Source organism: Notamacropus eugenii, chromosome 1 (genome assembly GCF_028372415.1).
Source record: "Notamacropus eugenii isolate mMacEug1 chromosome 1, mMacEug1.pri_v2, whole genome shotgun sequence".
In the NCBI taxonomy this organism is placed as follows: domain Eukaryota; kingdom Metazoa; phylum Chordata; class Mammalia; order Diprotodontia; family Macropodidae; genus Notamacropus; species Notamacropus eugenii.
Genome location: NC_092872.1, coordinates 725,883,498 through 725,896,508, shown reverse-complemented (window position 1 = coordinate 725,896,508; position 13,011 = coordinate 725,883,498). Strand labels below are relative to the sequence as shown.

The 13,011-nt window shown below is 41.9% G+C and overlaps 1 protein-coding gene across 5 annotated transcripts in view; it reads right to left on the bottom strand.

Annotated features, from left to right (window-relative positions):
• Positions 1-13,011, bottom strand: part of IMMT (inner membrane mitochondrial protein) — a 50,036-nt gene that overhangs the window by 28,016 nt on the left and 9,009 nt on the right. For all 5 annotated transcript variants that reach the window (XM_072636938.1, XM_072636940.1, XM_072636937.1 and 2 more), the window contains exons 2-3: positions 8,416-8,489; positions 4,048-4,234 (exon numbers count right to left, since the gene is read on the bottom strand). In XM_072636938.1, coding sequence (XP_072493039.1) covers positions 4,048-4,234; positions 8,416-8,489 — 261 coding nt within the window. The remainder of the gene's footprint in view (positions 1-4,047; positions 4,235-8,415; positions 8,490-13,011) is intronic.

Here is a 13,011-nt window from a genome sequence, read left to right as displayed (position 1 = left end):
ATAAATAACTTTGAGAAGAATGAGAAAAGTCAAATATACAGAGACTACACACAGGAAAGTGAATGGAAAACAACAACACAACAACTGAATCACATGAACTCTGACCGGCCAGAGGCTGCTTGTTTCCACTAGGAACGTGAGCTTTGCTGTGACCCAGTATCTTTGGGCCTTGGGTGTTCCCATGTAAAATGAGGGGGACTTCTCAACACCCTCCCTAAAGCCACAAGCTAGGATCCTTTTAGGGAAAGGGGATGAGAGGAAGCATATGAGTACAGAACGTTCCAGATACTGTCAGTCAGGCCTCCATGGATTGGTTAGTTTAATAGAACTGGTATTTTTTCCTCTTCTTTCTTTTTTGTTATAAAAGCTGACTCTCTGGGAGAAGCAGGAGAGAGCTTTGGGAAATGTAGGTAACACAAAAGCAAAAACATCAATAAAAATTTATTTTAAAAAAGGTTAGATGAAAACATCCAATCTTTTGGGGGGAAAAGTGAACAAAATACCAGCTGTGACAAGAAAAAAACCCATTAGTCCCTTCACTATAAACAACAGGTTTACATTATAAAATAGAACTCAGCTCAGAAAGACAGAGAAGCAATCTTCTTTTCCTTTGGAAGACTAGCCACAGAAGTGTACTACCCAGCCTTCCTGACCAACAGCAGGACCACATGTTATTGGACATGACCCATGTGGAAATGTGCTCTTCTTAATCATGCATTTGTTACCAAAGTGTTCTTTTACTGCTGTTGCTGAAATGACTGGAAGGGGAGAGAAGAATGCTTGTTCATTAAAAAAACAAGCTTAAAAAATAAACTTAAAAATCATCAGTAAATTATTTCGGTTTTAGCTCGGGTATTTTTTTTTTTTAATTCATGTTTCATGAGAAATTTCTCTTCAGTCAAGCAAATGAGCCACTTAACAAATTATCCAAGGTCTCCCTCTCCTCTTCCTCGGCTTGCTGGTCGACGTGCACTTTCTAACATCAGTGCTATTTACCAGCACCTCCAGCACCAGGGCTGCCAGAGAAGATGCTCCTCGAGACTTACAAAAATTTCGATTGACCCCTCCCTGTCCCCCCTCCTGGTCGGGCCATGCTGCTCTCCAAACTGAACAGTAAAACTCTAGGAGGGCAGGGACTTGCATCTATTTCCAGCACCTACAAGCTATCTGGACTTCCATACAGTAGGTGCTTAATAAATGTCTGCTGCATTCACTGCCTCAAATGGATATTGAATCACGATGTAAAGAAAAGATCACCATACTTGAAGTCAAGAGAGCTAGGTTCAAGTGGCAGCTATGGGCCCACGGACAAGTGACAACCTCTCTGAGACTCAGCTTTCTCATGAATGGGGATGTTGTAAGGAAAATGCTAAGCCCCATTTAAATGTCAGGAGCTGTTATTCCCATCATCAAACATCACACAAATAGTTCAGTGTCAGATCTCTCATTGACAGGTATTGGGGAAAAGGCCACTTTCAATTAATCAATAAATAGAGGCCAAGTACCCACTAATGGTGAGGAATAGTGGTGTGGCAGCGAGAACACAGGACCAAGAGGCAAAGCATGGCAAATCTCCCCAAGGTCCTTTCCAGCTCAAATGATCCACAGTTTCTAGGATCCAGGACCTGGGAAGATAGGAGTGAAAGGACCGACTAGTCGGATAAGAGCTAGTATGGGCTGGAGTATTTACCTCAGCAAACCTCCTCCTTCCTCCATTCACCCCACCCTAACCCACTTTAGGCTTAAAATAAAAGAAGAAAAGGGAGGCCAGAGGGTTACTTGCCCAAGGGCACAGAGCGACTACTGGATGTGGATTGCAGAGCAACTAAGTGCTCAATCCCGATAGTCCCTGGGTGGACATGGAGCAGATCTGAGCTTCAAACCCAGGTCTTATAATTCCCAGCCGAACTGTTTCCACAACAGGATGCAGAGGACCAAGCTGGGATTAAAAACATTCCTGTCTCCCACGGTCTCTGATCCTCCAGGCTCATCTTCTCTCCATGATTCACTAAAAAGATCCCCATAGTATGTGCTTTTACAATTATGATACTGTCATGTTTTTACAAGATTCCACTGAGGGAAGAATCAGTATTTTATGAAAATTAATGGGAAAGCTACACATAGAGCTGACTGGAGCTGCAGCACAAAGGGAGGAAGGGCCAAACGAGAAGTATCAGCAGGAACTAAAGGAGAGGAGATGCAAGACATACCATCTGGTGACAAGAGAGGATTCAAACATGGAACACAGGCGAAATGGTGAGGCTAGGCACAGCAGAAAGTGCAAGCCAAGGGAGGAGTTCATAGTCTGAAGTGACACTGGGCCACCCAAGTGAAAACAGCCGTGTGATATCGGAAGTCATTCACAAAGCAGTCTAAGCTCAACATCCAAGATCCACAAGAAAGAACACACAGAAAGCAGAGGATGGAGCCACTTTCAACTTGATTCTAGGCTCACCATTTCCTCCAGTCATTCCCTGGGGCTATGACCTTAAAACAGAAGGGCTGGGGTAGGAGTGGGCTGCCAAGCCCATCCCCAAGACAGCTGAGCAGCATGGCTATTTTAAGCTGCTAGAGGCCCATGAACCCATGAGAGGTCATGCAGGATCATACTATGAGCTCAAATTTATATAGTTCTTCAAGATTTACAAAGCGCTTCAAGCGAACTATTTCACTGGATTCTCACAATAATCCTATGAGATTGGTACTATTATTAGCATTAATTTTTCCATTTGTACAGATGAGGAAACTGAGGCTCATGAAAATCATGTGACTTTCCCAGGGTCACACAGAGAGTAAACGCCCAAGACAAGACTTGAGTCCAGACCTTCCGGCCTCCAAGTCTGAATGGGCTCTGCTGGGCTGCTTTTCTGAAGACCAAGTGTTCCCCAGTAATGCCAGCTTCCACCAAGAAGTGGCTGGGGATGTCCATCTCAGCACCAGAGAAGAGCCTGCACCTATGCAGCCTGTCGAGAATACGTCGGATTCCTCAAACATTTTACAGCAAGACTATACAAAGAAATACAGAATGCTGATAAGTACGTTTTTTAAAGTGTTTGCTTTGTAATCTAGTGACAAAGGGTGTTGACATTATTGGCAATAACAAGGTTTCAGAAAGACCTATATTATAACAATATAATAGAGACCTGAAATTTCACATACAACCCTCTCTTTCTGTTCTATGATGTACATGGCCATGCTCACTTTATTTGGTATGTGTTAAGCTCCAAACAAATTTTTTAAAATGTATGCACTGTTTGTCCTGAGTACTCCCTGACCTCCCCAGTCCAGAATTGACTGTATTTCTAGTTGTGTTTCTTTCACAAGACTCAATGCTCCCACTCCCACAGTCACCTTCTGGGCACTATAACAATTTTTATTGCATTTTTCAAAACATGCTAAGTAACTGTGGAATTTCAAATGCAAACAACAGCATAGTGGAAATAAAAATGAACTAAAAATCAGAAGAACACAGAGTTTTTCTTCCTCCTCCTTCTGTATTAGCTCATTGCACAATACAAGACAATAACATCTAAGAGACTCATCTGTAAAATGAGAGGCCTGGGACTACTGAAGCAGGAAGGTATCTTTTCTGCTCTATGATTCTGCGATTTATCAATAAAAAAGGAGAGCCCGTTCAGATAAATTAGGCTAGTTCAAATTGTCTTGGCAAACACAAATCTGTTATGAACTAAACTTTCCTGTGAAAATCTTTTTAATTACATCTTAGCAATGTTGTCACAAAAGACCAAAAACCATGAACTATACAAGGAAATACAAAAGGACAAGAAGCCCAGTGCCATCAGCCAAGCCAAGGCTGTCCACACACTGACAATAAGGAGTTGTGAGGGGGAAGTGAGGGTGGAGACAGCGAGAGGCAGGCAGGTCAAAGGCAGCTGGTGTGGGGAAGAAGACCTGTCTTGGCCTGTTTCTTAATTCATTTGGTTGTACCTTGTTAAATGTTAAGGTTTTATGTAGGAGTTGATCCATTATTTTGTTTATTTGCTCTTGTGGATCACTATTTTAGTAAAAAAAAAATTTCAGTCTTACCGGCTTCTTTGGCAATGGTGCTGCCTGGGAAGAACCAAGGACCATCTCAAAGACTTTGTCAGAAAAAGGGATGGTCCTTTCTATACTCTCTCGGAAACGTTGGTCCCACTTAGCATATAGAATAGTTCCACCAATACCACCACCAATAAACAAGAGGCCTGCTCCAGCAATTTTGCCTGCAGAAAGCCTAAGATAAAGAAATAACAAATAGTTAATATTTAAAAGAAGTTCTGAATATTATCTGACAAAATATCTGAAATAATTAACTTTCAGAATATTATTCTCCATTGCAACTGTCTCCTCTGAGTACTCTAGCACTGTTTTCCTATGATCAGTTCAGAAACCGTGAATTATGAAATTAGTTGTTTTCTCCTTAAACCTGATTATCTTTAACACTCTAAAGAATAGGGACATGAAAATCCCCCAAGATAACAAAGATGTAGACATTTATGAACCTGTTCCTCTTCCTGAGCAGAGGAGAGGTTGAGAGATTTGCTTTGAATCCGAAAGAAACTCAATAAGATCAACTAAGCAGGGGACGTTACATGAGCTTCTCACCACTTGACAATGCCTCTCCTCCAGTGGCTGAGATGGACAGCATTCAAAGCATTTCGGAACCAGACTCAATGCCTGGTACACAGCAAGTGCTCAGTCAATACCTTTTCATTTTTTTGTATGTCAGGCAATATGAAGCCATCGTATATGGAACCCAATTCATTACAGAATAAACTTGCTCATAAGGCAGGTCAATCTTAGAACCCCACAAAGAGAACTTAATTACTAAAGAACCAAAAGAGCTTCAATGGGAAGGAGATTTCTTCTAGAGCCAATCTTACAGCACAGAACCTAGGCCATCACTGCAAGACTCCTATATGTATGTTCATTCAAAATAAGGAAAAAGTCTAGACAAAGATTTTCTATCCCCACGTAAACACACACACGTTTATTTTAGAAGCAAAAGACTTTTACCAGTACAATCATAATGCTGATGACACTAGCATTTCTACAGAGCCTCCTATGGGCCAGGCACTTGGCCAAGCTTGGCTCTATAAATATCTCATGTGCCACTCACAATAACCCTGGGAGGTAGGAACTACTATTATTACTATCCCCTATTTTACAGCTGAGAAAACTGAGGCAGAGCTTACATGACTTGCCTAAGGTCACTTAACAGATGGCTAAGTGTCTGAGGGGGAATTTGAACTCAAGTCTTTCTAATTCCAGGCCCAGCATTCTATCCACTGAGCCATCCAGCTGTCTCAGAAAATCTCCCTCTACTTTTCATCAATATCTTCCCAGGTTTTTTCCCTGCTGCCCACAAACTCACCCTAGTCTCCCCTATCCATCCAGAACCTTCACCAGATTCTATCATGCCTCCCGGCATCCATTCTCCCCTTCTTAGATAAACTGGAAGAGGCTGTCCACCCCTAGGGCCTCTGTTCTCTCCCAGAGGTTTCTGACCTAACTCAGCTAAAGCCACCCTCCAAAATGACCAAAGCTCATTAACCTGCCAAATCTAAAGGCCTCTCCTCAGACCTCATCCCCTTGGCACCGATGACCAGCTGCTCTCCTCCATCCTATCCTCTCTCCTCTCTGCAAGGTCAAGAATGTACTCTCTCGATCCATCTCCTCCTACCTGTCTGATGTCTCCTCAGTCTCCCCTGCCAGGTTTTTTATCTAGATCATGCCCACTAGTAGTGAGTATCCCCCAAAGCTCTGTCCTGGGCCCTTGGGTCTCTTTTCTTTCTATATTCTTTCACATGGTGATTTCATCAGCTTCCATGGGTTGGATAATCACCTCGATGGAATAGCTTCCAGATCTCTATATCAAGATTTTGCTTTTCTCCGGTCCCATGTCACCAAATGCCTACTGGATGTTTAGGTCCAACGTCCCATAGGCATATCAGACTAAATGTTTAAAACCAAACTCTCACCAAATCTACCCCTTTTCTGAATTTCCCTACTGTACACCATGATGTCAGACACAATGATATTACAGCACCACCATCTTGCCAATTAAAAGGCAGAGGTGAGGAGAATCTCAGTGTGATTCCTAACTCTTCACTCTTCCTCCCCTGCAACAAACAGTTGGCCAATCTGGACTAATCATGTCACACTTCTTACCTATACCCCTGTTTTCCTACTCACACAGTCACAATTACTTGAATTCAGGTCCCAATACCACTCACTTGGACCACTGTCAGAACCTTCAAACTGGTCTGCATTCCTATCCCTACTCCACAAAGTCACCACCACAATTTTCATCAAGCGTAGGTCTGACCATGTCCCCTAACCAAGAGGCACTAAAACTGCCCTCTGCTCCCTTAAGGATTAAAGATAAACTCCTGTTTGGCAAGTGATGCTCCTCCTAACCCGTCCCCTTTCTAGTTACCTTCCAGATGCACTCCAGAGCTCGGACACACTCGCTGGAAATCTCTCCCTGCTCACCTCTACTTCAGGGAAACCCTGATTTGGGGAAGCTGGCTGGTACAGGAGCCACCAAGACCTGAGAGTTCAAATCCTGCCTCAGATGTGTCAACCCTTAAGCAGATCACTTAACCCTGCTGGCCTCAGGACCTTTATCTGTAAAATGGGAATAACAGCAGCAACACCCACCTCCCAGGGTTGTAAAGCACTCAGCACAGAGCTGGGCACACAGTAAGTGTGATGCACATGTCAGCTCTTAAAATAGGAACGCTAATAAATTGTGTTAATCTTCCCTTTCTAATGCAGTATCTCAGCCACCCTTCTCTCCCATGCTCCCCAGTGCAGATTTTTTTTTTAACCTAGGCCTCAAACTGGTTTTGTTTTTTGATTATTTTGAGAGGGGCATTTCAATAACTGGTTTCCTTTGTAATTCTATATATTTTATGCATTTAGGGAATCCACAGGTCTTACTGGATTGTCCAAGGAGTCCGTGACATAAAAAAGAAAACCCCTATACCTGAAGACTGCATTGTGCCTATTGTGTATGGTTCCCAGATCTCTTAGTGCACTGGGAGAGCACCCTCTTCTCCCCTCCTCCTCAGCTCCCATGCTCAAATGCCTTTGGATACTCACTCCTCCTCTAGCTTCTCACATAATGAGGTGGACCTTCTTGCCAAGGCCAGACCTGCCGCATGCACAGGGGATCGATCCCATTCCATCCTGTCTTCTCTAGCCGACTGATCCTTCTGTTGGCCCGACTCTCTCACTCTTCTTCAATAGCTCACTCCCTGCTACTGGTCGCCTTCTCCTACTTCAACTTGATCCACCCAGCCTTGTTAGCCAGCTTCCTGGCTCCTCTTCCCTTTGGGGGCTGAATTTTCAGAGAAGGCCACCTACACTCGATGCCTCCACTCCCCTTCTCCCTCCTAACTCTTTCCAGCCTCATCACTCAGCTGAAACTGCTCTCTCCAAAGCCACCACTGATCTCTCAGTAGCTTTTTCTCAATCCGTATCCTTCTCAACCTCTCTGCAGCTCCTGACACTGTCAATCCCCCTCTTTTCTCTAGGCTTTCCTGGCACTGCTCTCTCCTGGCTCTCTTCCTCCTAGGATCTTCATCCAGGTCACATCCACCAATGGGGAAGGGAGGGTCCCCCCATGGCTCTATTCCAGGCCCTCTTTTCTCCCCTCTCTACACCACTTCACATGATGATCACATCACTTCCCAGGGTTTCAATTATTATCTCTGTGCAGGTGACTCTCAGCTCTCTCCCAACCTCTAAACCAGAATCTCCAACTTGCCTACTAGACACATAGAACTGGAGGCTTCAAAGCCAAATCATTATCTTGGTCCCCACCCCAATTAACTCTCTTCTCTTCTGAATGCCTCTATCACTAGAGAGTCCACCATCTTCCTGGTCACTCAAACTTGAAACCGAGGTGCTGCCTCAACTCCCTATCTGAACAGTTGTCAATTCTGCTGTTTCTATCTCCATCTTATCTCTTCTACACAGCCCCCACTCCCCTGATGCTCCAACCACTCTGGCCCAGGCCCACATCACCTCATGCCCAGACTGCTGCAAGACCAGGCCCTTCAGAAATGTTGCAGAAGGTTCTAACAACAATTCGCTTTGCAAGTGTTAGCAATTCTGATCAACACGATGACCAACCATGAACTCTGGAGAAATCATAAGGAATGAGCACTTGTGATGATTTGAGAACAGCTTGAAGCATACCCAGCCAAGGCAGGAATTTGTTGTGACCGATGATACATGATTTTAACAGGGGATTTTGTTTTCCTTGGATTTTCAATTGGAGGGAAGGGGAGGTAAAGAGAAGGCAGATATTAGCTTTTTTAAAAATAAAATTTTATAAAATAAAAAAAGGCTTGTGAATTGCTCCTAATTGAAAACATTTGTAATGATGAATATTCATCTACATACCCAGAACTTCTTGTTGTAGAATATCTGCGGCATGGTCTCAAAGGGCGGAGTATAAATTTTCTGCAGAGGCAATTCTAAAGAAAAATAAGAACATACAGAATTAAAGCTAAATTAAAAACATGTGTATTCTCAAGTTTACATATATCGGGGGCATATCTCACAAATGTCTGTATTTTATAAATATGAATTTTTAAAAATTCAAGTGATTTTCAATAATAAGTTTGACCCTAAATATTCATTAGGTACGAAATAAACACTGTAATACCATGGAAAGAATATTTACCTGAGATTTAGGAGCAGGAGTTTCTAGGAGCAGGTTGGACAATCTTGGGCAAGACTCAGAAACGGAAAATAGAGTTGGAAATTGGGGACCTCTGACAGTACTACAATCCAACCTATGCCTGCACCCCAATCTCCTCAAATGCATAGTAGGCAAGTGGCATCCAGTTTTCGTTCCCTCCTACAGCAGCACACTCAAATTCTTTATACTGATATGTATACGTTTTTGTGAACACATTTTACTTAATCTTCCATCAGTCATTAAGAACAAATATATTAATGTATCAATAAGAGTTGAAAGCAAGACTGCAAATATGAATATAGACATGTAACCACACATGTGCTGTTTACTCATTTATTAAAAGAAACAAGTTGTATATATTAGCTTTACCAAGGCAGTAACAAAGTCATCTAACTCATTTAAAATGGATTTTGTTGCTATTTGATGTCTTTACACAGCAGCAAGTGAATGTTTGGTTCAGCATCATCTCAGTTAAGTCTTGATTTCTTCCCATTTGTTATTTCTTACAATAATATCCCGTTATATTCATATACCATTATTTATTCAACCTTTCAGAATTATTATGTTTATTCCACTTTTGGAATGATCTCATCATTAATAAGAATAACATAATGGGCTGTAAGATTTGTGATTACATGTTATCTCATTTAACACAACAAGCCAGAGTAATAATTATTAGATCCACTTTACAGATGAAGAAACTGAGGCTCCCCAAAGTCAAGAAATTCCTCTACGGTCATACAGCATTAGTCAAATCCACAGCTTTCTGAGTTCCCTGAGAAGCAGGCACACAGACAGAATTAAAGGGATGCTGAAACCGGACTTGTATTGCCAAATTCAAATTCTATCGTTTACGATCTGTCTGACCTTGGGCAAATTACCTACTTTTTCTAAACACCTCAGTTTTCTCATCTGTAAAATGAGATTGACCTCGATGACCTCGAATGTCTCTTCCAGCTCCTAAGACACCAAGTATAACACTCTACTATCCACTATGTGTCCTATTAGGAAGCTTTTCCTTACATAAAAACTTGGGCTTCTTCACCCTCCATCCAATGGCCCTTGTTCTGTCTTCTAGAGCCAAACACAACACTTTCAATGTCTCTTCAAGCTGACAGTCCTTTAAATACTTAAAGACAACTCTCACCTACTCTTTCCTAAGTTCTTATCTCTAGTCTTCTCCTCCCTCACTACAGTTTGTCAATGTCCTACCTAAAATGGCGCCCACAACCGAATACAGTGCCCTAGATACAGTCTACCCAGGAAGAGCACAGGCGGATTGGATCACTGGGCCTCCCTGAAGGCAGCTTAAAGTCATATTAGCTTGGGGTTGCCTTGTTGTACTATGGACTAATAGTGGGGTTTTAGTTCCTACATATGCAAAAAAAAAAAACCAAACAAAAACTCTAAATTTTTCTCATGAATTGTGCTCTAAAACATATCTCTTCTCTCTTGCACTTAGAAGCTGATTTTTTTGAACCCAAGCACAGGACTTAATATTTATGCCTAATAAGTTTCACTCAATTCAATCAATCAGCATCATTTTGGAACCTATAAGATGTGTGGAGCATGCATACATACATACATACATACATACATACATACATACATACATACATACATACATAACCCTGCCAGCTTTGTAGACTCTGTAAATGTGATAAATGTGCCATTTATATCTTACCTTCAACCAAATAACTGACAAAGATTCAATAACTGAATCAAGGACGAACCCCAAGGCATTGCTCCAAGATTCTCCTTCCAAGATGACATCATACCATTAATAACTAATTCTGGGTCTAGCCATTCACCCAGAGGTCCCCACATCAACCAGAAGGCTAGAATAATAGCTTTTATCAAATGTCTTGGCTAAACCTAAGTATGCTAATGTACATATTGGGAACAATGTCTATAGGATTCCTGCTATCTGTCTAGTTTTGTTACCTAACACAAAAGAGAATGAGGTTAATCTGACATGATCTGTTCTGAACAGATGAAATCAAGCTGGTTCTCGGAGATGTCAAGTTCCCTTTCTAAATGCTCACTGATCTTCCATTTAATAAATTCTACATTTTTACCAGAAATCATGATCAAATTAATCAGCCTACAGTATGAAAATCCCACCTTTCTGAAAATTGGGACATTTGTCCTCCCCTAGTCCTGAAACATCACCAGAGCTCTTCTAATCAAAGCAATCAAAAAAGGTTCAAATAAGTCCTTGTCTGAGGGTTCTCAGAAAACAGGGAAAAGTCAATTAGGAAAGTTTTATTACAGCCATTCAGATTTACTCATACCTGTCACCTTGGAATTTCTAACAATATTTCCCCCAAAACAAAATTGAAGGCAGCAAAGATAAAGCAGATTTCTTGGCTGAATTAAAACGTAGGAAACACTAGATTACTTTTATAAGTTCCAAGGGAATTTTTCCTAAATATACCATTTCACCAAGAAAAATACTAACCTATCCTGTAAGCCTAGATCCGTTGCCATCTGGAGTATCATATTTCAAGTTCTCAACTCCTTTAGTGAGAGTGGTGGCCGCTGATCCTCCTGTGGCTCCTCAGTAACTGAATTCTTACTTCTGGGTGGGTGTAGTACTTTTTAGAACCTGGAAGTTCTAGATTTTGACTAGATTGTTCTTGGGAGTTTTCATTCCAAGGTTTGTTACAGGAGATGACCTGTGGATTCTTCCTATTTCCACTTGGCCCTCTAGTTTCAAGAGAGCTGAGCAGTTTTAAGATTCCTGAAAATATAACACCCAGGCCCTTTATGACAATCCAATGAGTCTTACATATTTTTCTCCTCTGTTCAATCTCTTCCAAGTCAGTAGTTTTTGCTATGGGAGACCTTACATTTCCTTCTATTTTTTTTTTCAGTCTTGGTTTTTTCAATATTTTTGGCCTTGTGGAGTCATTGGCTTCTATTTGGTCCACTTTTCAGGGATTTTGTTGTTTGGCTAAGGTTTTGTACCTCTTGTGTCAAGCAGCTGATTCCCTTCCCAATTCTTTCTTCCATAGCTCTCACTTCTTTTCCAATTTTTTCCTCAACCACTCTCATTTCACTCATAAAAATATTTCTAATTTTTTTTAAACTCTTGTGTCATCTTTTCCAGGAATTCAGTTTGTGCCCATGCAGTGTCTTCCCCTGGGGAATTGCTCATAGATGTTTCTGAGTCATTTCTTCTCCTCTCATTATGTCTGGTGCATCCCTGCCACCTATAAGAGCTCTTTGTGGTGAAGTTTTCTCGATGCTCACTCTTCCAACCTTCTAACTTCAGACTTGATGTTGGAGACCTGGACTCTGGAGCTGATCCTGTTGCTGCTTTCCTGCATGTTAAATACGTTATTCCAGGACAGGGCTGGGGAGCTATCAGCCAGCTGGAAAGCTCTGACAGTTCCAAGAGACCCAACTGCAGGCTCCCCTTTAGCTGCTGATTCAGGTCTGGCTGTTCCACAGTTGCAGGCTGGGACCGTGCTTTGCTCCTGGGGTCTGAGCTGCACCCTGCCATCTACTTTCTGAACTTCCTCCTTTCTTAATTCCCCACACAGGGGTCTGGATCTGTGACATGGTCCTGGGGCATTACAAAGCTGCCAGGCGGCACCTACCTCTGTCCCAGTGCCCAGGACTATCTCTCTCTGGGCAGGGCAGGTCCCAGGGTCCGCAGACCTCTCTGTCCACATCCCTAGGCTGAGATGGACAAATGACTCACAAGTGAGACGTTTTCCAGATTTCCCCCTAAGAATTTAATCTTCCAACTCCAAAAGACCCATGATGGAAAATGCTATTCACATGCAGAAAAAGAAGTATGGAGTCTGAACACAGATGGAAGCACACTATTTGCTCTTTTGTTTCTTCTTCCTCATGCTTCCTCCCATTGGTTCTAATTCTTTTTTACAACATGACTAATTTGAAAATGTTTAAGTAGAGCCTATATCAGACTACATGTGTCTTGGGGTAGGGTGAGGGAAAGAAGGGGGAGAAAATTTGGAACTCAAAATCTTACCTAAGTCAATGTTGAAAACTAAAAATGTTAATATATATTTATAAATTCAGTCTTGATGCATTTTAGGTGTCTGAAGGAATTTTTGTAGGAGTTTACTGTCTTGTTCCTGATGCTCTGACCTTTTGGATTTTAAAATGACAAAGCTGGATTAGATATTGAAGTTTCCTTCCAGCCCTCACCTTCTGTGATTGATGAATGAGACTGAATTCAACAAAAACTGAGTATCTACTATGTGCAGAGCATGTCAAGAGGCAGTACTGGGAATGCAAAGATATGTAAGGGATAAAAATGG